The sequence below is a fragment of the Osmerus mordax genome, chromosome 9 (assembly GCF_038355195.1).
Source record: "Osmerus mordax isolate fOsmMor3 chromosome 9, fOsmMor3.pri, whole genome shotgun sequence".
In the NCBI taxonomy this organism is placed as follows: Eukaryota; Metazoa; Chordata; class Actinopteri; order Osmeriformes; family Osmeridae; genus Osmerus; species Osmerus mordax.
In genome coordinates this window covers 13,928,933-13,951,151 of record NC_090058.1, presented here as the reverse complement: position 1 = coordinate 13,951,151, position 22,219 = coordinate 13,928,933, and the positions used below count along the sequence as shown (strand labels likewise).

Sequence of the window (22,219 nt, the reverse complement as noted above, 5' to 3'; positions counted from 1 at the left end):
CCACCCGTGTTTACCGGTCTTCCCAGGTCATGTGGCTATGTATTACGCAGGCTAACTGAAACGAACTTACCCAGTGACCAAGTGTTTGGAGCGGTGGAGGCAGAGGACATCTTGTTGCGAGAATTGCTAGCTACAGCTATATTGGCTAGCCAAACTAATGACGATAGTATACGCATTTTGACGCATATTAGGGGATGAAAATAGAACCTTAGCGAAATATTAAGTAACGTTAGCTAATTTCACGGGGAATTTTGGTCTTGTTGCGGCTGTAAAGCTACGTACTGTGAGTGTAGCTAGCTTGTTTGCTGCCTAGCTAGCCGTAGTCGGGGCCAAGGCGTAGCTAACACTGTCGTTAGCTGGCCAGCCAAGTAGATAAGTAAACATCCCACTAATATTGGAGCAAGAATGGCGTTGAAAAGGATCCAAAAGGTAAGCATACCAGTGAGCCTGTCAATTTACGTGTGTGTCGGAATTATGTGTCGGAATTTGCTGGAGTACTGTTGATTAGCAAGCTAGTTAGCTGTACACCCCCTAAACCGATGTATATTTGGTTTGCTACCGTATCTTAAGAATCGCTAGCTACTGTACAGTAGCCTCTTCTGTTATGGCGCCATCAATGCTATATTATAACTATTTAACTAGATTGGTCAGCTAACGCCAGCTAGCTAGTGCTCGTCAACTTAACTGGTTAATTAACCAGCCATGCAAATAGGTAGCTCTAGCTAGCTTAAAAACGGGGAACGTATATCTTACTTTCGATAAGGCCGGGTTGCTAACTAACTAGCTATCGAGCTACAGTCAACTCATTTCGCTAGGTGTGTAGGCTACACCCTTACACAATCAACAAGTAACTTGATCAACCTTTAAGTAAATTCGCTGGCAACCGATGATTCTTGACTCTGACATGCCATGTTTTTCAAGGCCTCACCTCCCCCCTTAGTTAACCGGCATGTTATCTAGTTGCCGCTTGTCCGTGTCATTTGCCAAAAACTAGAATATGATATAATTTGCTACTGACGATAATTCACAATTCTGGCGAAGTGGTTACTAGCTGTGCAATAACATTATTTCCGCAGTATTTTGTTTAGTTAGATTCTTAATAAGAGGGGTCAAAGCCTGAAATACAGACTACCCTAATGCGCACACAATTCTTGTCAAATTGAAAAAAAAAGTTAGCCTATTCCTGTAAATGTAATTCTAAAGCGATGTGCCCCACAGGGTTGGGCGTAGCCCACCCCCCACCCCTTAAAAATAGCTAGAGAGTTAAAAATAACCGCAGAGGCAGTGTGAGCCACCAGGTCTCATCTTGCCCTCAGCACTAGTCACGATAACCACACAGGCCCAGGCCCTGGACAGATGCATAATTTAACTCTAGAGGGGATGATAAAGCAATGTGACTTGAGCGGTGAAGTATTGTGCCGCACCGCGTTCTATACTGTCTCTTCTGTCCTGGCCCCACACATTTTTTTTCCCTGGATGTAGCCAGAAGGGTTTTAAGACTTGCTTAATGCCAGTGTGCAAAACCAGTGTAAGAGGCTGATGCAAAATTTGGTTCAGGGTGGGAGAGAGGTCCACATGAGGCTTTATGCTGGCAGTGACCTGCCATTGATTATTTTCCCAAAGTACAATGTTATGATGGGAGCCGCTATAAATTGATGGTGCTGAACTTTAGTTGCATTAAAGAATAATAGTATTTGAGAAAGAGTAGAGAGAATCAAAACTGTGGTGTTAGATGGGACAGCATCATGCTGGTCCGATGCCTTTCAATCACTGTGTATCTCACCACCACTCTCCCCCTACCATCCCTCTCTCCCTACCACCCCACTCCCCCAAACCTCCCTCTCTCTCTTTACCATCCCTCTCTCCCCCAACCACCACTCACTCTCTCCCAACCGTCTGATCTCCCTGCAGGAGCTGAATGACCTGGCTCGTGACCCTCCTGCTCAGTGTTCCGCAGGTCCAGTGGGCGACGACAGTAAGTGTCCATACACCTCCATCCTTCTGTCACCAGCAGTACCCACCAGGTGGGCTCCTACAAGTTGTACTAACCCCATTCATCTGTATGTTATTTACAGTGTTTCATTGGCAAGCCACAATCATGGGACCTGTAAGTAGAACTCCTCTGTGACATTTTCATGGGGGGGAGGCAGAGTGATATGGATACGGATACCCTAAAGGGTGGGAAGTCGACGATGTTAGCTGTAGAGTGCGTTTGAAGGTAGACAGAACTCGTATATGCTCAGAACTGTCTGGAGGAGGAGAGCCCTCTGAATTGCTCCTCCAGAGGTTTCTTCCATTTCTTTCTCAGGGTTTCCTTTTTGTCTTTGAGGGTTGAGATCGGTTCTAGGTGCTGATCTGTGGGTATTTGTGAAGCCCTCTGTGACATTGCATCTGATAAGGGCTACAGAAGGCTTGACGTGACAAGTGTTTCGTGCTTTCAGAATGACAGTCCATATCAGGGGGGGGTTTTCTTCCTGACCATCCACTTCCCAACGGACTACCCTTTCAAGCCCCCCAAGGTGAGACTGGTGCCCCACCCCACCTCCCTTCCCTTCAGGAAGAAGAGAGGTTCACTCTATGGTCATCTTCGTCTTGGTCCCTGATTGTAAGGTTTTCATGTGAATTGTGCTCCATGTCCTTTTCTCTTTTAGGTTGCGTTCACCACAAGAATTTACCACCCAAATATTAACAGTAATGGCAGCATATGTCTGGATATTCTCAGGTCACAGTGGTCCCCAGCATTAACTATATCTAAAGGTAATTCTTAAACACGACAAACCCTTCTTGTCATGTTGACCTACATATGGAATGTTTCTGTGAAATTAAAAAAAGTTGGCAGCTTTCATTTTCTCTTTCTCTCTTTCATTTTCATTCATCATTCTCTCTCTCTCTCTCTCTCTCTCTCTCTCTCTCTCTCTCTCTCTCTCTCTCTCTCTCTCTCTCTCTCTCTCTCTCTCTCTCTCTCTCTCTCTCTCTCTCTCTCTCTCTCTCTCTCTCTCTCTCTCTCTCTCTCTCTCTCTCTCTCTCTCTCTCTCTCTCTCTCTCTCTCTCTCTCTCTCTCTCTCTCTCTCTCCCCAGTGCTTCTCTCCATCTGTTCTCTCTTATGTGATCCGAACCCTGATGACCCCCTGGTGCCGGAGATCGCACGAATCTATAAAACAGACAGTCCAAAGTAAGTCCGATGTACTGGATCTGGGCCGCTAACCTTTGACAGCCATGTTCATTCATTATTTTACAGACTTATATTTGTGTTATGATGTTTTGTTTTGGATATATATCTTACTCAAGGTGGTTATTTTTGTGTGTTTTTTTCCCACCAAGTATCTAAACATCATATGAGATCAGTTAATTGTCAGCTAGTCTGATTCGGAACAATGGCTAACATTCTAGAACAGCTGTACATTCCTCCGTACTGTTGCCAGTGTTTGAATGCAGCGTGTGACCCAGGTCTGCTCTGTCAGGTACAATAGACTAGCTCGTGAGTGGACAGAGAAGTACGCCATGCTGTAGGGTAAGGCCGAGGGCTGGTTGCAGGCGGGCAGGGCCTGTGGCATGGAGGTTGCAATCGTCTGCTCTGTCTCCGTAGTCCTGTGTGTCGTCATGCTGGACTAATCAGAGCTTCTAATCCATGCTCTCCCAGTGTTCCGCTGCAGACCGTGTGGGGCCGTGGGTGGGATATAGGGCGTCGGGTGGGTGGGTGGGTGTGATATGTTCTGGGGTGGGTGTGATAGGGCCATGTGTGGGGTGGGTGGGATATAGGGTGTGGGTGGGTGGGTGGGTGGGTGTGATATGTTCTGGGGTGGGTGGGTGTGATAGGGCCATGTGTGGGGTGGGTGGGATATAGGGTGTGGGTGGGTGGGTGTGATAAGTTCTGGGGTGGGTGGGTGTGATAGGGCCATGTGTGGGGTGGGTGGGATATAGGGTGTGGGTGGGTGTGTATGATAAGTTCTAGGGTGGGTGGGTGTGACAGGGTGGATAGAGCCAAGGCTCATGTCACCAGTTTGACTAGAGGTTAAAAAGGTGTTGGTTGATGATGTTTAGGCACTTTTCTTATTTAAGAGTTTTGTGTGTGTATATTGTGGTTTTAATGTATGTGGATGCACAATAATATCTCTAATAAAACTGTGAAGAGGTCTTATACATTGTATATCACCAATATACCATGGTTATCATATTTTGGGTCGGAACTTGTCCTGTTGTACAATGATCATTATTATGTTAGTGCTGCTCTTAAAGTAATGATTCTGAATGAATACTCATCACATCACAACAGGAAATCTGATGGAATGCCACCTAGATGGTTTGTCAGCATGAATGTGTGTTAGTGATTTGGCTGGCTTGAGTGGCAGTTTGCCTTGAGATGGGTTCATTGGTGTGTTTGTGGATGTTCTTTTGGTTTGTAAGGGTTGTGACTGACATTGCTCTCTCCCTTTCACAGATACAACAGATTAGCAAAAGAATGGACGCAGAAATACGCCATGTGATGAACGCTCTCGCATGACACCTGAAGGAGAATGTTGTAGCTGGATTAAACTGAAATCCCCAGTTTCATTTTTCTGTTTCTTAATTTGACCACTTTGCCCCCCCATTGACACGCGTGCTCATAAGAAGATAGTGTTACCTGCTTGGACATGACTTTCATTTGAGTTTAAACATTTTTCATGTAGATTTGACCATGGTTTACCATTCTAAATTTGAGCTTTGCACCAAGACGAGGCCCTGGCTGCCTTGAGGCTTGATAGTGTCTTGCTCTGACCACCTAGACTGACCAATTTGGCCCATTTCCTTCTGATAGACCTGGCAGGGTTGTCAGTGTATGCTTTTCTAATTCACATTATTAGATTTCCATGGCCTGAAAAAACAAAAAGAAAAAAAAAACGAAGTCATACAACTGCGAACCGGAAAAAAACTGCAGTCTGTCAACATCCAAAGTTAGGAAAATAAGAATTTAATGTTGTATTTTATGCATGTTAATAAAGGTATATATTCAATATGTTGTACAAGTGAAATGGGCAGGCGGGCTGTTGGAAGTAAGGGCAGTTGGAAACTGGATCCTGTTTAAGGCTTTTTATTCATTTCTTTTTCATGGTTTTAGAGTGAGAGCTATTCTAGTTTATACCACCCCCCCAAACACTGTCTTCTTGTAGCCCTGAAATATGATGCAGAGCTAACCGTTGATGATCAACTTGTAACTCTGTTTCGTTTTAATTTCCCCCTCAATAAAGTTGCTTAAATCATATTACATTGTTGTTGTTTTGGATCTTACTAATAGAGCGGCTCTTCTGTACTTGACACAGTATCTTGATTGGATAAGGTCATGTGTATTGCAGACCAAAAAATGCCTTCTATCCACTGACAATTCATTGCATTTTATTTAATTATACTGGAAGCTTTTATCCAGGTCAGATATAATAGTGCACAGAGAAAGTTTAACAGAAATTCATGTTTCAGAAGTGCATATTTCTAACATTAAAATTTCTGTGCATTTCATTAGATTGTGGAATGTGAGATGAAAATTATCGACTGCATTTCCAGGGCAGATATTTTCTTGCTGAAGAAAGGTTCTGACTTTTGAATTTTCCCGGCAGACTGAGTGAAATGTGTTGCTTTGCCCCGTGCACGCTCTGGGGTGTCACATGATCGACAACGCGAGCTATGGGTATCTGTATACAGTAGACAAGGAACCGCAGAAAAGTGAAACATTACTTCGTTCAGTACAGGATTATGCTAACTTGAGACGCGGGGACAACCTTAATATAGCATCTTTCACAATATGATTGCGCTTAGAAATACAGGAAACATTTTTGTTTGTCTTTACTGCGCGTGGTGTTTCCGTGTGTTGTGTGGATACAATGTCACACGACCGGAGGCTGACAAACTTATTCTGAATGGCAAATGGACACTAAAGAACTCCAACGGGACCGTGTCGCTTACTGCAACGGTGCCGGGATGTGTTCATTCCGCTTTGCTGCGACAGGGGATGATAAAGGTAGGTACGGCCGAAGACCTCGCGGAGATAACAAACAAGGTCTGCTAGTTACCCTGCGATGTCAACCTGTCCCGAGACGTAACCGCGTGACCAGGCTATTAGACTGGGATGGCATTCTAAAAGCATATTGTAATCCCATAACGGGCTAACAAAGATAGTGTTTTACAAATGCTTACCTTGTCATGTGGTTCTTCATGTGATCACCCAAACACCTCTCACTCTCAATCTGACAGGATCCATACTTCAGATTCAACGATGTGGCGTACAAGTGGATAGCGCTGGAGAACTGGACATACACTACAACCTTCTTGGTGCCACCATCGCTAAGGTCATTAATACTGGACTTGACTTCACCTATGAACAGTAGTTATGTGTTTTCCACAGGGTGAAAGCCTGTGATGTTTTCTCTCTCTCAGGGCTAAACAGGAAGTACACCTTGTTTTTGAGGGAGTGGACACAGTGGCTTCCATAACTGTCAATGGAATCACAGTTGGCAAGACGGACAACATGTTTCGCCGATATGTAAGCCCAAACCAAACCGAGTTATCATCTCATTTCACAGAATTATTGTTTTATAAGGCTTCCTAGAGCAGAAGGTGCACACCCCACCCTGTAATTCTGCAGGACTCTACATTTAAAAAGCCCCAAACTGTTTGTGGTCCTCACTTTGGGTCCCCCAGATGGGTTGAGGAGTGAAACTAATTGCCCGCCCCTTTCTCCTCCATCCCACCATGAACCTGATATCACAAGCCCCACCTCAATTAGAAACCTGATGCCACTCTGGGCTAAGGCACTTGACTACCGTCCAATGATTCAACCCAACCCCCCCTATTCTTCACATTGGATGGCAGTATCTGAAAGTAACATACCAGGAATTGCTAAACGTACATAACATTACAAACAAGACACCTGACAACGTTGGAGCCCTAAGCGCCCTGCGTGTGTGTTTGCAGGATCTGCGTGTGTCAGAGGTGCTGCTGGAGGGGGAGAATGTTCTGGAGGTGCGGCTGCTGTCCCCGGTGCTGTACGCGGCTGGGCGGAGCCAGGCTTCCGCCTACCGCGTGCCCCCAGACTGCCCTCCTGAGGTTCAGCAGGGCGAGTGCCACGTCAACTTTATCAGGAAGGTGAGTGGGTTCGGCTAGTTGATAAGTTCAGATGTCGTATACAGGTGATATGCGGCTTTAGTGCACAGGAGTATCGGGCACACTGTGCACACACACAGTCACACACACACACACACACATCTATGAAAACAATGTGACCTGCTGTTGTTTGAATGCCAACACACACACACATATTCCTAAAATCTCCAGCTGGAGAATGTGCTACAGAAGCAGTCGTGCCCCTCTCCTGTGTGCATGTTCCCCAGGCCCAGAGCTCCTTCAGCTGGGACTGGGGGCCGTCGCTCCCCACCCTGGGCCTGTGGAAGGAGGTGCGCCTGGAGGCCTACGATGTCCTGAGGCTGGTCCATCTCTCCTCCGTCCCTGTCTACGGTACGCTCTCCTCCCTCTCCTCACCCTCTCACCCCCTTCTCTTACCTCACTTCTCCCTCTCCTCCCCCTCTCCTTCCTCTCCACCTCTCCTCCCCCTCCCCTCCACTTCTCCTTCCTCACTTCCCCCTCTCCTCCCCCTCTCCTTCCTCTCCACCTCTCCTCCCCCTCTCCTTCCTCTCCTCCCCCTCCCCTCCACTTCTCCTTCCTCACCTCCCCCTCTCCTCACCCTCACCTCCCCCTCTCCTCACCCTCACCTCCCCCTCTCCTCCACCTCTCCTCTAGCTCTCCTCCACTTCATCTCCCCCTCTAGATCCTCCTACACTATAGATGTAGTTGGTTAGAGCGTTCGCATCCCTCCTACAGTATAGATAGTAGTTTGTCAGGACCCGCTCACCCCCCCCCCCCCCCCCTGACTCGAGTCTCTCCGTTCCTCTCAGATGCCTCCCTGTCCCAGTGGGCCGTGGAGGTGGAGCTGTGTGTCGATGCTGTGGAGGCTGTGAAGGGGAACGTAACTCTTTCCCTTCCTGAGCTGGGAACCATGCAGGCGTTCCCGGCAGTGTTCTCTGCAGGCCACACCAAGCGCACGCTCGTCCTCCACCTAGACCGGGTGAGACAGGCCAGCCTGGCTTTGGGTCAGGGCAAAGTGAATCTGTTACACAAGTACTGTCATTGAGATGTTACTGCTACACTGTAGTTGGGTGTGCCTGGCAGCTGAGATGTTGTTACTGTGCACTGAGCCTGGTAGATACAGACTGTTCCTTGACTCTGACCTCTGAAGTACTGTTAGAATGATGCACTTCTGATCCTTGATTTTCTGTTGTTCTTTGATTATGCGCTATTTGTATGTTGCGTTGGACATAAGTCTCTGCTAAATGAACTACATGTAAATCTGTCATGCTTATTCTAGTCAGTGCCTTTATGCTTGTTTCTGTGTGTTGTAGAGTACAGACGTGAAGTTGTGGTGGCCTAATGGACATGGCGGCCAGCCGTCATACCTGCTGAGAGTCGCTGGGCTGCTTGGCTCGCTCAGCCTCAGAGCAGACACACAGGTCAGGGCTCACACCTCTCCTGTCTCTCTCCTCCTCCCCTCCCTCCCCTCCACTCTCTCCCCTCCACCTCTCCTCCTCCCCTCGCTCCTCTCCACCTCTCCCCTCCACCTCTCCTCCTCCCCTCGCTCCTCTCCACCTCTCCCCTCCACCTCTCTCCCCTCCTCTCCACTCTCTCCCCTCCACCTCTCCTCCTCCCCTCGCTCCTCTCCACCTCTCCCCTCCACCTCTCTCCCCTCTCCTCTCCCCTCCACCTCTCCTCTCTCTCTGACTCCCCTCTCTCTAAGGGGAATACCTTAGAGAGACCTTTTGAGTGTTTATTTATCTGTCTTTTGATCCTTAATGATCTACTGTACCGACTATGTGCACTATTCTATGTCACCTTGGATAAAAAAAGCATTGACTAAATGAATAAATGTCAAACAGAAATGTGTTTTTCCTTCATCCGTTGCATCAGAAAACGTTCTGTTTCCCTGTCCAATCGGCAGGTGTACTTCCGGACCGTGGAGCTGGTTCAGGAACCTATCACTGGCTCGTCCGGGCTGAGCTTCTACTTCCGGGTCAACAGGAAGCCCATCTTCCTGAAGGGGTCCAACTGGATCCCGGCCCACGCCCTGCAGGACCGGGTGACCCCGGCAGTGTGAGGGCTTACAATGTGTTTACTGAGACAGTCGTCCACAACCACCTTCACACTTTGTCACTAGGACATTTGTCAGAAAAGATATTCTCATCGATGTGAAATGTTTGGAATATTTGTCATGCTCAATTTGGAATAGTCGGGATGCTATCGACTTACATCCTGTAATATCGAAGTGAAACTGGCTTTGGTTGATACTGACTAGCTGTCTGTTTTGTGTTGAAGTATTAAGAACCTGCTGCAGTCTGCGGTGGATGCTAACATGAACGCCGTCCGGGTGTGGGGCGGGGGAGTGTACGAGCAGGACGTGTTCTACAGCACCTGTGATGAGCTGGGCGTCATGGTAACGTCTGTTTACCTGAGTGATGCTGCAAACTGCAGCTCAGTAACCACACTACCATACTGTTTCACACGACAGTAATTAACTACCATACTGTGTCACATGACAGTAACCATACTACCATACTGTTTCACACGACAGTAACCATGCTGTTTCACATGAAAGTAACCATACTACCATACTGTGTCACATGAAAGTAACCATACTACCATACTGTGTCACATGACAGTAACCATACTACCATACTGTTTCACATGACAGAAAGATTCATAACGTCCCAGTATATAGTAGGTTTAATACAAGATGTCCTCCTACATCTGGTAGCATTTTGCAGTGGACGAGTCAGCATTCTTTTCTGGCTGTTCGGACCCACAACCCCAGTTCATATACCCCCTTGCATGTCACTTTGGATAAAAGCGTCTGCTAAATACATAATTATTATGATTATTATTGTGATTATAGGCAGTACGGTGTGTGTGTCTCCAGGTGTGGCAGGACTTGATGTTCGCCTGTGCCCTGTACCCCACGGAGCCCGACTTCATCCAGACCGTGAGAGAAGAGGTTCTCCAGCAGGTCAGCTGGAAGCTTCCGGATCAGTTAGGACTCCCCCTCATTTGAGTAGCTCTTCAAATATGGCGGGTCACACCCCGTCTGGTGCCCCTCGTCGTCCGCGTGACTTCCTGTTTCATGGTCAAGGTGAGGCGTTTGAAGTCCCACCCCTCCGTCGTGGTGTGGAGCGGGAACAACGAGAACGAGGCGGCGCTGGCCACCGACTGGTTCGGCATCCCTGCCTCCCAGCGCCCTCGCTACCTGAGGGACTACGTCTCCCTGTACGTGGACAACATCCGGGCCGTGGTGCTGGAGGTGAGGCCCTCGCGGGGGCAGGATCCAGCTGGATGTTTTTTTTTAGGTTCTAATCACATGGATGTGATCAAACGCTGCTGGGATCTGTCGAGCATGTGAGATTGTGTTCGAGGCCTTTTCGACGCGTACAAGCGTACGAGTGCGATTGGAAATATGATCCCAAACTATCTTCCCCGATGAGGTTTTCACGCTTCTCAAACCTGGCTCAAATCATAGCTTTTTCATCGAATAAGTATAAGACCAATTCGTTTTAAACAAGCCCAAAAATGGGGAAACTAGCACCCTTTTTATTTTGTTGCCTACTTCAAGTACGGTATAGACCTGTGATGAGGCCAGGAGCATGGCGAGACACTATGAGACAGAAGTTGCGCCCCTGAGTCACCTGCCATAGAGTCTAACGGGACACCATCTTCAACCAGCTTTGAAGCTTGGTCTACCTAATGATAGTTCTATGGTCTGGTGACAGAGTGAACCAAGACCTGCTGGCACAATAGAGTACCTCTGCGGCCGACCAGTAACCAGCTAACTGGGGTGACTGGATTCAGAAGGCTGCAGGGTTAATGAGGTGGAAGCTCAGTGGTAATGCGTTTGACTGCAGATCAAGAGGTCGCAGGTTAAAAGGTTCCCTGTACGTCGCTTTAGCAAAAGCATCTGCTAAACGAAAACATGTCTTTTATGTCAACAGGAAACACTATGTGTTATTGTTTATAATAAGGTTGTTAGTAAGATGCGACTGTCCCCGCCCAGGAGGACCGCAGCCGACCGTTCTTGGTGTCCAGTCCCACCAACGGTGCAGAGTCCCAGCAGGAGGGCTGGGTGGCAGCCGACCCCTACGACCCTCGCTACGGAGACACCCACTACTACAGCTACACCCAGGACTGCTGGGACTGGAGAACCTTCCCTCGCACGCGCTTCGCCTCCGAGTACGGCTTCCAGTCCTGGCCCTCCTTCTCCACCCTGCAGGAGGTACCAAAACTGGGATATCCGGCTCCCGGCCGGGCAGAAAACAACCAACTAAAGGAACACATGATTGTTATTGTTATTAAACGTTACCGGGTGGGGCCTTTGGTTTGGCTGTTGTCGAGTTTGCTTTGACAGTTATGTCGAAGAATGTCTCCCAACAGTCTTAAAAGATGTTAGATCAGTGTTAGAACGTTGGTCTGTTGGGTGGCGTTGGAGCAGTGTGCTGGTGCATCCCAGCTGAACTGGTTAAACTCAGTATAAACACTGCCCACCCACACCGTTGAATGGCTAGGTTTTTTGGGGGGTGGCGTAGTTGAGGTGTTTCTAAGAGGGGGTGGTTGGGTGCGCGAGTCAGCCCTGTGACACCTCCTCCCCAGGCGTCCGTGGCCGAGGACTGGAGCTACCGCAGCAGGTTCTCCTCCCACCGGCAGCACCACGACGGGGGCAACCAGCAGATGCTGCAGCAGGCAGCGCTCCACTTCCACCTGCCCAACTCCTCCGACCCAGCCCAGAACTACAGACATACCCTCTACCTCACGCAGGTGATACACACTTACCCTCACACCGACTGGTCACAAACACACACACACACACAGATTTGATTTCAGTTAAGGGTTGCGTTTCCAGGTCATGCAGGCCCAGTGTGTGAAGACTCAGACAGAGTTTTATCGGCGGAGTCGGAGTGAGATCGTCGAGGGCAAAGGTCACACCATGGGAGCCCTCTACTGGCAGCTCAATGACATCTGGCAGGCGCCCTCCTGGTCCTCTATAGGTATGACACACACACACACACACAGGTTTAGGAAGAAACACTAAATTAATTCGGAATTACATTTATTGGTGCTAGATTAGGGCTGGAGTGTAAATCTACAGGAGGGCAGAGCAGGGTTAAAAGAGCCTGGTTTAGGTATAGAGTTTGTAACTTACTAAATGCAGTTGGAATGACACCTATGGACCTCCTCTTATTCCAGAGTTTTCCTCCAAGTGGAAGATGCTGCACTATTTTGCCCAGGGCTTCTTTGCCCCTGTGGTGGCTGTGGGGTTTGAGGATGAGGGAGCTCTGATCATCTACGCTGTGTCTGACCTGAGTACAGACCTCCTCCTCCATGCTGTGGTAGGCCCCTGCTCTGCCTTACACCTAACACTACCCTCGAAAGAGACAAAGACTGCATCAGTACTGGAAGGACAGCAGATGATTGGCCAGAAGTGCATCGTTCTAACTGTATTTTAGTGGTAATTCCCAAGGAACGGAATGTAGTTTTACCAGACACCAGTGCAACAATGCCACGATTATTGAATCATGGTGATGATCAGACAATGCAGTGATGAATACATCATGCTCTACAGTTAACCCTGTCCAATGGTCTCTCCGCAACACAAAGCAAAACACCACAACTCAGCTGTAGCCGTTGGTTATCCAGGTGTCGGTGTATGCCTGGAGCAGCCAGGATCCCGTGTGCGCTCTGAAATCCAGCGAAGCTCTCGTGAGAGGTGGGAGTGCCAGCGCCATCTTTAAGCAGCCAATCGCTGGCCTGCTAGCCGGATGTGGGCGGTGCAGTCGTCTCTCCTGCCTTGTCACCTTCCAGCTGCAGGATGCCCAGGGGCCGCAGGGACCCCTCAACCACCTGTTCCTCAGCTCCCCCAAAGACGCCCTCTGTCTGCAGGCCCCCAACATTACGGTGAGTGCCCTGACCCCTGACCTTGACCCTGTCAAGGTCAAGGTCTCTGTGTCTCTCCCTCTTTCTCTTGTGTGGTACCTCTTTAGTATGAGCTGTATAACTGTAGTTACACGTGTTTGAATATAAGTGATGTATGAGTGATGTAGCGCCCCTTCCTGTCCAGGCGGTGGTCCAGCAGGACAGGGAGGGCTTCGTGGTGACCCTCCGGTCCCTCGCCGTGGCCCCGTACGTGTGGCTGGACGTGGGCGCCATCCTGGGCCGCTTCAGCTCCAACGGCTTCCTCATGGTCACCAGGGAAACCGTGGTGCACTTCTTCCCCTGGGAGCCCACGAGCGCCGCAGACCTGGCCCGCGCCCTCGTCATCACCACCCTGAGAGACCTGTACTGACGGGATGTTCAGGAATGTTCAGAGGAGCGGATCTAATGACCTTTGCCCTGAGTTGATTTCTGTCAGGAACTGAAATTGAGGATTAGGGATCATCAATTGTGGTAAATTCTTTCTTTTTATGATTGATAATTTCGCTGTGTATCACAGTGGTTTTTGAATATTTGTTTTGGTCATAATAAATTTTTTATATTTTTTCATTATAAATTTGTATATAACAAAAAGTTTAAAAGTATTGAATGTGAGTGAAATATTACGCTTTTATTACCACTGAGTTTATTGGATACTGGGTTTGTAGCGACCACAGGGGGGCAGAAAGAAACCAGCTGTTAACTTGGAAAACAAGTTCACATATTGATGTAACACAGTTAGGCCTACTGATGTTTTTCACTTTTAAATACAAAATACAGGCAAATCGGGTTCAAGGTAAAATGTTACTTTAAGGTCACTCTGGGCCGAACATGGCCTGTTCCTCGTTAAAAGGCATGCTTACTCTGTGTGAAAATCACTATTCTGCTCTGTTCTTACTTAGGTAGGCTAGTATAAGCACGCTGTAACACTGAGTCAGTCGCACAAACAAACCATTGAGAAAGTGATCGACTTACATGTGCTCTGGACACCTTCAAGCTGGAAACCCTTGGGTAAACGGGTGATCTTTGAACCATTTGGGCGTTCGCTAATCTCTGCCGCTATTGATAGTATTCTCTTAGTATTACTTCATGTAATATCCGGAACAGTCGATCGTGTTGCATTGGACTCTCAAATATTGACGTGAACGTTAGATAGCATAATTTAATAATGGATCATAAAACAGTCATAAGTAGGTTGTAACTTGTGGAAAACTTTTTTTTGTTGCCAAATTAACTATTTAAAAAGCGAGAGACAATCTGAAGACTACTCAAACAGCACATGCACAACCCGATGGGCGACTTTTTTAAAATATGAATAACTTTAAGTATATAGTTGCATGCGTTTTACTATTTACCTCGGAGTCTCGTGCCACCGATGCAAGTGAACAAGATGGGAAAGTATTTTTAGAGGACATTTTGCTTTTTTACGGTAAAAATAGTTCAATTTCAACAGACAATTTGCAAAACTTTCTCCAACTTATTTCAGCCAGAAGATCAGAATTAATAGTTCATGACGAAAATCCTCTGGTAAATTCTAAGGTATGATATCTATCACATTTCTTAGCCTATGCAACCGTCTTTCAAGTTCACTCTAATTTTACTTTTAATATAGAAATATATATATATAGCCTATATTTCTATATTCTACACTTACCTCTTCTACTATGTTTTCACACTTCTCACCATGTTTTCCCTCTGGCATTATCCGTCCGGCTACTCAAGTACTTTATCATTCTATATCTTAATATATACATTTTATTTATGACGAAACAATTTTATCTAAACATCTTTCCAACTAAAATAACCTGACCACACTTTTTCCTCGTAATTTTCATTACTTTTAAGTTTTTATTTAAAATGAAAGAAATCCCTGAAATCAAACTCTGAACAAAATTACTAATTTATAATGATGATCCAAGCTGCTGAAGGCATCATATAATGCCTTCATATAATTCCTTCGTGTAATGGATCATCATATAAAGAATGATGATCCAAAGCTGCTGAAGATTCTGAGGTCTTGGGTCATCCTGGTCTTCCTCTCCCTGTCCTCAGTGTCCCTCAATGGGGCAGATCTTGTCTCACTATGGGTTCAGCAATGTCAGTCAGCTGACAGTGCAGCATCTGGAGAAGATCTGTCCAGCTGTGTTGACACAAGTAGTGCTACCCTCATGTCCATACACCATCACAACTTCTGTCAAGCCTGTGGACTACCTTGGTGAGTTAACAGATGATCGCATTCATACAGCATTCTCTTTACAAATGCTAGATAGTTACAGTGTCACAAATAATGTGTTCATTTAGCGGACCCTTTTATCCAAAGCAGCGTACAGGGGGTATTCGAACCTGTAGCCTCCAGATATGCAGCCCAGTACTACCACTGAGCTACACACAGAGACTTTGCAGGTGCATAAGAGCTGTGAGGAGAAGGTTGCTGCTGCACAGAGCTGGGAGCACCTGTGCTGTCTGACCCCGAGGCCCTGCCTCTAACAAGCTCTCATTATGTCCTGGTGGAAAGGGCCACAGAACCAGGGAATGAGATGGTTATCTGTGCTGAGAGAGAGGAAAAACTCCCTCCTAACAGTTGAGAGGGGATATGCGTACACACATACACACACACACACACATGCACTGCTGATGACAGCTCTCACAGACACATTCCAGAGAAAAGTTATTTAAGGGGGTCAAGGGGCCATGCTATTAAGTTGTCAAAATGTAGAATTGTCTCCGGTCTGATAACATTATTAATACAAATATAGTAATAATATATATGACCATATCAGATAAGATTGTTATCTCACCTTTCCGTTAGGCTAAGACTGCTTTAGACAGATTTTGATAATGCTGATTAATAACAGTATAATTTATCTTATCATGTGATCCGGTCAGGATACAACACTGCATTTCTGGTCCTCAGTAAACAGCTGTACTTACTATCAGCCATATTTGTACATCGAAGGTTGCTTTGAGATAAAAACATTTGCGAAAGAAATGTTTGAAGTGTCATGTATTCTGAAGCTGCGTTAGTCATTCTCAGTCCTGTGAGTGGTATGATGTAACCATGAGGGGCTGTCCTGTGTCCCTGCCTCCCCTTTAGTGTGGGGGTACGGCTTCCTGGCTGTCACTGTGATCAACCTGGCTTCCCTGCTGGGCCTGCTGCTCATGCCCTCCACCAAGAAGCCCTACTTCCCCAAGGTGCTCACCTACTTCATCGGCCTGGCCATCGGGACCCTGTTCTCCAACGCTGTGCTGCAGCTCATTCCAGAGGTCTGTTCAAGCTTCTTCGGGTGGTGCGACGTGCTCCTCCATGTACTGACACTGGAATGATGCCGTGTGGCCCCCATCTCCTCTGCCCCACCTCACTCCACCTCCCCTCACCCCTACATCCTCCCCTCATCCCAACCTCCCCTCATCCCACCTCCCCACGCCCCCTCTCCCCTCACCTGTACATCCCCCTCACCCCACCTCCCCTCACCCCTACATCCTCCCCTCATCCCACCTCCCCACGCCCCCTAACCCCTACAACCTCCGCTCATCCCACCTCCCCACGCCCCCTCACCCCTACATCCCCCTCACTCCACCTCACCGCTACATTCCTATCTCCTCAGGCGCTAGGGTTTGATCCCAAAACTGATAACTACGTGCTGAATGCCATCGGGATATTTGGAGGGTTTTACCTGCTGTACGTCACAGAGAAAGTCTTGAAGATGGCGCTTCGGGTAGACCATGAGGTAATTACGTGGCATCCTGGCACAGTTCGGTTCACAGACAACATGAACATCTTATCTGTCCACCTCTTCATCGACACAGGGGCCTGGGTTTGAATCCAGACCAGGTCGTTTCTGTCATGTCTTCCCCTCTTTCTCTCTCCCTGACATTTCATGTCATTATTAACTGTATATCCCAATAAAGCAGAAATTCCCCCCCAAAATGTCTTAAACATTTGTTTTTGTTTTCCTCCAGCATGGCCACGGCCCCTCTGCCCCTGCAGACCCATTCCAGCTGAACGGAGACCTGGAGGTGAAGAAGGAATGCATCACTCTGGCCAACATCAGCACCATCAGCGCTGAGGAGAGTAGTATGAGCCTGCCTCCGTTGAATGACACTCCACAGGTACCTGTTACGACCATGGGCACATCGTTCACGAGAGGATGTTACCGTTACACTGTGCCTGGTTAATACAGACCACTCCTTAGCGGTAACTACTGAAATACTGTCCTGGTCATTGATTATCTTGACTAATTAATACATGTAAATCTTCATGAGCTGGACATTAGTTGAACTAGCCGGTTTCTGCTAGCATATTGCTGAAGCTAAACAGGAACAGGGAGGAACATAACACTCTATTGTAAAGACCAGTGCAATTATGTTATGGAGAGACAGAGTACTATTCAGTGGTGAAGTCTGGTATAGTGGGCATGCTGTCAACTCAGCCCCCCCCCCTTCTCCGCTTACCACCCGCTACCCATGTATCACCGCTCGTGTTACAGCGGCCATGCAGGAAGTCCTAGTGGCCTTATTGCCTGTGCAGAGAACCACGTAGACTGCACCTCTGGTACTGTTACATCCGGATACAAAGATATCCGAGCACCTACAGTACATGTCTCAGGCAATTCAGTCCCGGTTTTAAGACATTAAAAGGAAATAATAAAGAAATAATCTGCGAAACAGCTGACGTGTATTTCTTTGAATCACAATAACTTTATCCAAACCTCAGACTCAAGTTTATTCATTAGCCCAGAGTTATTTATGGAGCTTTTATCTGTGACCTTACCTGAGATTCTGAAGAAAATTGTGTTAATGTTTAACATTGATTTTCCTGTGAGTCTGGCTCTGTTGGAGGATCAAAGACAGTAAGCAGATAGACGTAGCGTTGTGACCCAGGTCCGAGAAGAGCGACCAGCAGGGCCCGCAAATCCTGCCTTCCTGATGAACACTGGAATTGTCTCACTATTAGACAAAGACTCCCTGTTCTGGACAGGCTAATAATGGTCTGGTTTGTTGCTGCTGGGTATGCTGTGAAGCAGCCACACATTACTAAGACTACACGTACTGTACCGAATGTTTAGTTTTCTCTGTTTGCAGGTATAAAAACAAAGACAAATATATTCATTCTTGTTTGGTTTTTATCATGTGACGCTCACTGTTTCCCTGTGCCTGCAACTCTCATATCTATCCTCTGTGAGATCTACACCCCTCATATCTCTCTCTCCTCTGTGAGATCTACACCCCTCATCTCTCTCCTCTGTGAGATCTACACCCCTCATCTCTCTCCTCTGTGAGATCTACACCCCTCATCTCTCTCCTCTGTGAGATCTACACCCCTCATCTCCCTCCTCTGTGAGATCTACACCCCTCATCTCTCTCCTCTGTGAGGTCTGCACCCCTCATACCTCTCCTCTGTGAGGTCTACACCCCTCATCTCTCTCCTCTGTGAGGTCTACATTTCTCATATCTCTCTCCCTCCTCTGTGAGGTTGACCTTGCAGGAGGTGCAGGTGCCTAATGTGATGTGCCACTGGCTCCGGGGACAGCGCATCGCCAACATCAAGACCGTGGCCTGGATGATCACCCTGAGTGATGCTCTGCACAACTTCATTGACGGCTTGGCCATCGGGGCCTCGTTCACAGTGTCCTTGCTGGCTGGGTTCAGTACCTCCATCGCCATAGTGTGTGAGGAGTTCCCTCATGAGTTGGGTAAGAGACCAGATTACTCTGAACTAAACTATCCCTCTTCCTGTGTGGCCCATCACTATGTTGGGTTTCTAATGTGTATATTTCACAGGATGACGTGCAGTGGTTTTTCACCCACGTTCCTACACATATAGATTTCCGAAGTCCCTTTCGATGGATGATGTCATCGATAGGTTGAACTACAGGCATCTTCTCGTCACAATCATAATTGTCTGTGACTCTGCTGCCCCCTCTACCGCCCCCTGCAGGTGACTTTGTCATACTGCTGAATGCTGGTATGAGTATCCCCCAGGCCATCTTCTTCAACATGCTGTCTGCCATGTCCTGCTATTTTGGCCTCGCTTTCGGGATCCTTCTTGGCAGCAACTTCGCCCCCAACGCCATCTTCGCCATTGCTGGCGGAATGTTCCTCTACATCTCTCTAGCAGACATGGTGAGGGGGCCTGGGAGTCGGCTGTTAGAGGTTTTATCACGCTAGTAGACAGGACGGGCTGTTAATTATCACAGCATAGCATTTGATTGTAGTTTATATTATCACAACTGTTTCACTCAAGGGTGCCACAGCTTCACTCTCCCTGACAGTTGAGCAATGTTCAGTTGATGCCATCTGGAAATGAACGTGCTTTTATGCTAATGGTATCGAGCTGATGTTTCCATTTCTCTTTCAGTTTCCTGAGATGAACAGCATCTTGAATGAGCAGGAGGGGACTTTGAATAAAGTCATCTTCTTCCTCATCCAGAATGCAGGCCTCCTGACAGGATTTGCCATCATTCTGCTGATCACCATGTTTGCTGGTGATATCAACCTGGGCTGAAGACAGACAGAGAAAGAGAGAGAAAGAGAGAGAAAGAGAGAGAAAGAGAGAGAAAGAGAGAGAAACGGAGAGAGAAAAGATTTTAACAAGATGCAAGTGAACTGCTTCTGCACAAATTTGAGATTAGCAGGACTGAATATAAACTGCTTCTCTTGTACAAAAATTGAATAGTTTAAAAAACGATTTCAATAGTTGTCCTATTAGTCTTAAAAGGGAAAATATTAAATACAATCACTGGATGTTAATTGTGTCAACAATGTATTTTAGAAGACGTTTTGAATAAATTATTGTCAGTCTCTACAGTGTAGGAGCTTTGTGAGCATGCCTGTCTTTAGTCCATTCTGCACTTTTATTATGAATTCATCTTGATAGATAAAAAAATATAGCCTATATATTTGAGCAACAACCCCATTTGCTTTAGATTATGGTAGGGTGCCAAGATTGATCTGTTTAACATCAAAACTATCGCTGTTTGTCATTTGTAGTGTCTTAAGCTTCAATCACCCATGTGCACTTTTATTACCGCCCCACTCACAGGGAGCAGGAAATTACTGATCACGAGTTGTTTTAGAGCTGCATTACCTTTCCTAAAGTCGTTACCTCTTATGTGATCTTGTCATCTCCCTTTCCCCAAAATAAACTGAGCATATCTGTCTGCGTCATAATTTTATTTCTGTGTATGATGTATTTATTTTTATTTGTATGAATTTGCCGGAAACACCCACTTAATAATATATAAAGTATATAAGAAAACGTAGGAGAAATGGGAGGAGACCGTTTGGGAATAGGACGCATATCAGCTACAGTAGCTCTAGCCGCAAAACTGACTAGTTACATCACAACACACAACTGCTCATCTCTTCCCGGGTAGGCCTACTGTTACATTCCGGTAAGTATACGAATGACATCAAACAAAGCTATCTTAGCGATCGTGGTCTATGAATTGATTTTGTTGTTGCGTGTTCTGACATTAATTTGAATGGTTTGAGTTCAACACATACAATTAGCTCTAGCTCTATGCTAGTAGTAGCTGGTTAGCCTACCGACAAAGTTAAGGGATTATGATGGATCAATCTATTAAACTGCGCTATCTAATTTGAAATAAGAAAATGTAACAAAAGTTAGTTATCAGTAGTCATTGGGCTATGATTTTAAGGTGTTTTTGTCTACACTACTAGACGTTAGCGAACTAGTTAGCTAGCCACTAGAGTTTACTTATAATCTATCCACACTAGCTAGCTAATCGCTAGCTAAAATGGTAGAGCACCTTTTAATGAATTACTGGCGAATAGATAAGGTCTCACGACATTCATGAAACTAAGGTCATTGACATACTGTCTTTAGGCACACGTGAAATAATGAAAGCACCTTGCTATCCCCAATGCAATACATCGAAATACAATATAATTACAAATTGAATGTGTTTTAATTAATTTGTTTAGTAAAGATATCCAGTAGTCGTCAACTTTGTCATCTAAAACTGGCTAGCAATTTATCAATGGCTCAAATTCTAGGCTAACCATAAGGGTTCCTCTTTACCTTAAAGTTGGCCTAAAGTCAATGGAGGTGTTTTATTGCTTATCATCTGTAAATGTTTCTAAATTCTATAGTTTTCCTAATGCTCCACCATGCTATAGTCAGCCCCCGAAGTGTTTGCAGGGTCCATATGTGTTGAAAGAGTAGCTCTTCCCCACCCTATTTAGGAAACACCAGCCCTTATTTTTGTCTTTGCACTGAAGGTCAGAGCCACATCATGGCTGCTTTCCAGATCCGGAAGTATCAGAAGGATGATGAGGAAGCCGTGAAGGAGATCTTCACGCTGGGCATGAGCGAGCACGTTCCCTCGTCCTTCATGCACCTGCTGAAGCAGCCCCTCACCCAGATGGTGATGATGTGTGTGTTCTGCGCTCTGCTGGCCAGCTCCCGGTCCATTATGCTGCCTGTGATGGCTGTCACTCTCCTGCTGGCGGGCGCCAGGCAGCTGGTGGGCTACCTGTTCACCAGCTACATCGACACCTCACTCAGAAAGGACCTCAACCACATTCAGGAGACCTACCTGGAGCAGAAGAACTCGTGCTTCTGGGTGGTGGAGTGGGAGGGCCGGGTGGTGGGCACCGTGGCATGCCTGCCGGCGGAGAGGGAGCCCGGATGTCTGGAGCTGAAGCGCATGTCGGTCCTCCGTACGCACCGTGGCCGGGGCATCGCCAAGGCGCTGTGCCGGACGGTAGCAGAGTTTACCCAGGAGCGCGGCTTCCCCGCGGTGCTCCTGTACACCTCGGTGGTGCAGACGGATGCTCAGAGGCTGTACGAGCACATGGGCTACACCAAGGTCAGGGAGTTCGTCATTCCCGAGCTTGTGGCCAAAATCACAAACTTCTCCCTGATCGAGTACAGACTGGATTTGCAGAAACAGGACTGATGCAAGGTGATGGGCGGACTTTGACGTTGCATTCCTCGCTGTATCCCCAGCCTCTGGGCGTATTTACAGACAGACCTGTAAACATCATGTTAACTACGCTCTGCCTAAGCGGATATACTAAACTGAATACAATAGAGGCATTTAATATGTTTTACTGACTTATTAACTGTACTGATGCATTATGTATGTTATTTTGAATAAAGTGTGAAGTATTCGGTCTGTATTTTGTTGTTATGTCCAACTGAGTGGAGATGAAAGCCATTGTTGTT

The 22,219-nt window shown here is 46.9% G+C and overlaps 4 protein-coding genes across 6 annotated transcripts; all 4 read left to right on the top strand.

The window, feature by feature from the left end:
- Positions 1-84: 84 nt before the first annotated feature.
- On the top strand, positions 85-5,239 carry ube2d3 (ubiquitin-conjugating enzyme E2D 3). Of its 2 annotated transcripts, XM_067244028.1 has the most exons (8): positions 85-429; positions 1,912-1,975; positions 2,076-2,107; positions 2,442-2,519; positions 2,652-2,757; positions 3,079-3,172; positions 3,462-3,511; positions 4,439-5,239. In XM_067244028.1, exons 1-7 carry the CDS (start codon positions 406-408, stop codon positions 3,508-3,510), a joined length of 447 nt encoding a protein of 148 aa, XP_067100129.1. In that variant the 5' UTR covers positions 85-405; the 3' UTR covers position 3,511; positions 4,439-5,239. The 2 variants fall into 2 exon arrangements, with proteins under 2 accessions (XP_067100129.1, XP_067100130.1); XM_067244029.1 differs by lacking the exon at positions 3,462-3,511.
- A 425-nt stretch (positions 5,240-5,664) lies between these two features.
- Positions 5,665-13,770, top strand: manba (mannosidase, beta A, lysosomal). Of its 2 annotated transcripts, XM_067242994.1 has the most exons (17): positions 5,665-5,989; positions 6,223-6,317; positions 6,406-6,511; positions 6,943-7,113; positions 7,359-7,482; positions 7,920-8,089; positions 8,424-8,531; positions 9,017-9,168; positions 9,391-9,508; positions 9,992-10,078; positions 10,202-10,369; positions 11,117-11,335; positions 11,710-11,874; positions 11,960-12,104; positions 12,304-12,446; positions 12,754-13,011; positions 13,175-13,770. In XM_067242994.1, exons 1-17 carry the CDS (start codon positions 5,774-5,776, stop codon positions 13,397-13,399), a joined length of 2,670 nt encoding a protein of 889 aa, XP_067099095.1. In that variant the 5' UTR covers positions 5,665-5,773; the 3' UTR covers positions 13,400-13,770. The 2 variants fall into 2 exon arrangements, with proteins under 2 accessions (XP_067099095.1, XP_067099096.1); XM_067242995.1 differs by lacking the exon at positions 13,175-13,770 and having other exon boundaries at positions 12,715-12,843.
- Positions 13,771-13,917: 147 nt separating this feature from the next.
- On the top strand, positions 13,918-20,186 carry slc39a8 (solute carrier family 39 member 8). Its single transcript, XM_067243281.1, has 8 exons — positions 13,918-14,565; positions 15,079-15,241; positions 16,121-16,290; positions 16,632-16,754; positions 16,987-17,136; positions 18,512-18,719; positions 18,965-19,149; positions 19,385-20,186. The coding sequence occupies exons 1-8, from the start codon at positions 14,338-14,340 to the stop codon at positions 19,529-19,531; spliced, it is 1,374 nt and encodes a 457-aa protein (XP_067099382.1). The 5' UTR covers positions 13,918-14,337; the 3' UTR covers positions 19,532-20,186.
- Positions 20,187-20,336: 150 nt separating this feature from the next.
- nat8 (N-acetyltransferase 8) lies at positions 20,337-22,180 on the top strand. The gene is made up of 2 exons (XM_067243497.1): positions 20,337-20,420; positions 21,271-22,180. Exon 2 carries the CDS (start codon positions 21,285-21,287, stop codon positions 21,948-21,950), a length of 666 nt encoding a protein of 221 aa, XP_067099598.1. The 5' UTR covers positions 20,337-20,420; positions 21,271-21,284; the 3' UTR covers positions 21,951-22,180.
- Positions 22,181-22,219: the final 39 nt, after the last annotated feature.

What these genes read in the sequence shown, in the direction of transcription:
- ube2d3 (XM_067244028.1), top strand. Translation starts at nt 406, where the DNA reads ATGGCGTTGAAAAGGATCCAAAAG. An exon ending in CGTTGAAAAGGATCCAAAAG is followed by an intron (nt 430 to 1,911) that starts GTAAGCATACCA and finishes ATCTCCCTGCAG; the next exon opens with GAGCTGAATGACCTGGCTCG. An exon ending in TATAAAACAGACAGTCCAAA is followed by an intron (nt 3,173 to 3,461) that starts GTAAGTCCGATG and finishes CTGCTCTGTCAG; the next exon opens with GTACAATAGACTAGCTCGTG.
- manba (XM_067242994.1), top strand. Translation starts at nt 5,774, where the DNA reads ATGATTGCGCTTAGAAATACAGGAAACATTTTTGTTTGTCTTTACTGC. An exon ending in CTCCTCCGTCCCTGTCTACG is followed by an intron (nt 7,483 to 7,919) that starts GTACGCTCTCCT and finishes CGTTCCTCTCAG; the next exon opens with ATGCCTCCCTGTCCCAGTGG. An exon ending in GCCCTCCTGGTCCTCTATAG is followed by an intron (nt 12,105 to 12,303) that starts GTATGACACACA and finishes CTCTTATTCCAG; the next exon opens with AGTTTTCCTCCAAGTGGAAG.
- slc39a8 (XM_067243281.1), top strand. Translation starts at nt 14,338, where the DNA reads ATGAATAACTTTAAGTATATAGTTGCATGCGTTTTACTATTTACCTCG. An exon ending in ATCCTCTGGTAAATTCTAAG is followed by an intron (nt 14,566 to 15,078) that starts GTATGATATCTA and finishes CCCTGTCCTCAG; the next exon opens with TGTCCCTCAATGGGGCAGAT. An exon ending in GGAGTTCCCTCATGAGTTGG is followed by an intron (nt 18,720 to 18,964) that starts GTAAGAGACCAG and finishes CGCCCCCTGCAG; the next exon opens with GTGACTTTGTCATACTGCTG.
- nat8 (XM_067243497.1), top strand. Translation starts at nt 21,285, where the DNA reads ATGGCTGCTTTCCAGATCCGGAAGTATCAGAAGGATGATGAGGAAGCC.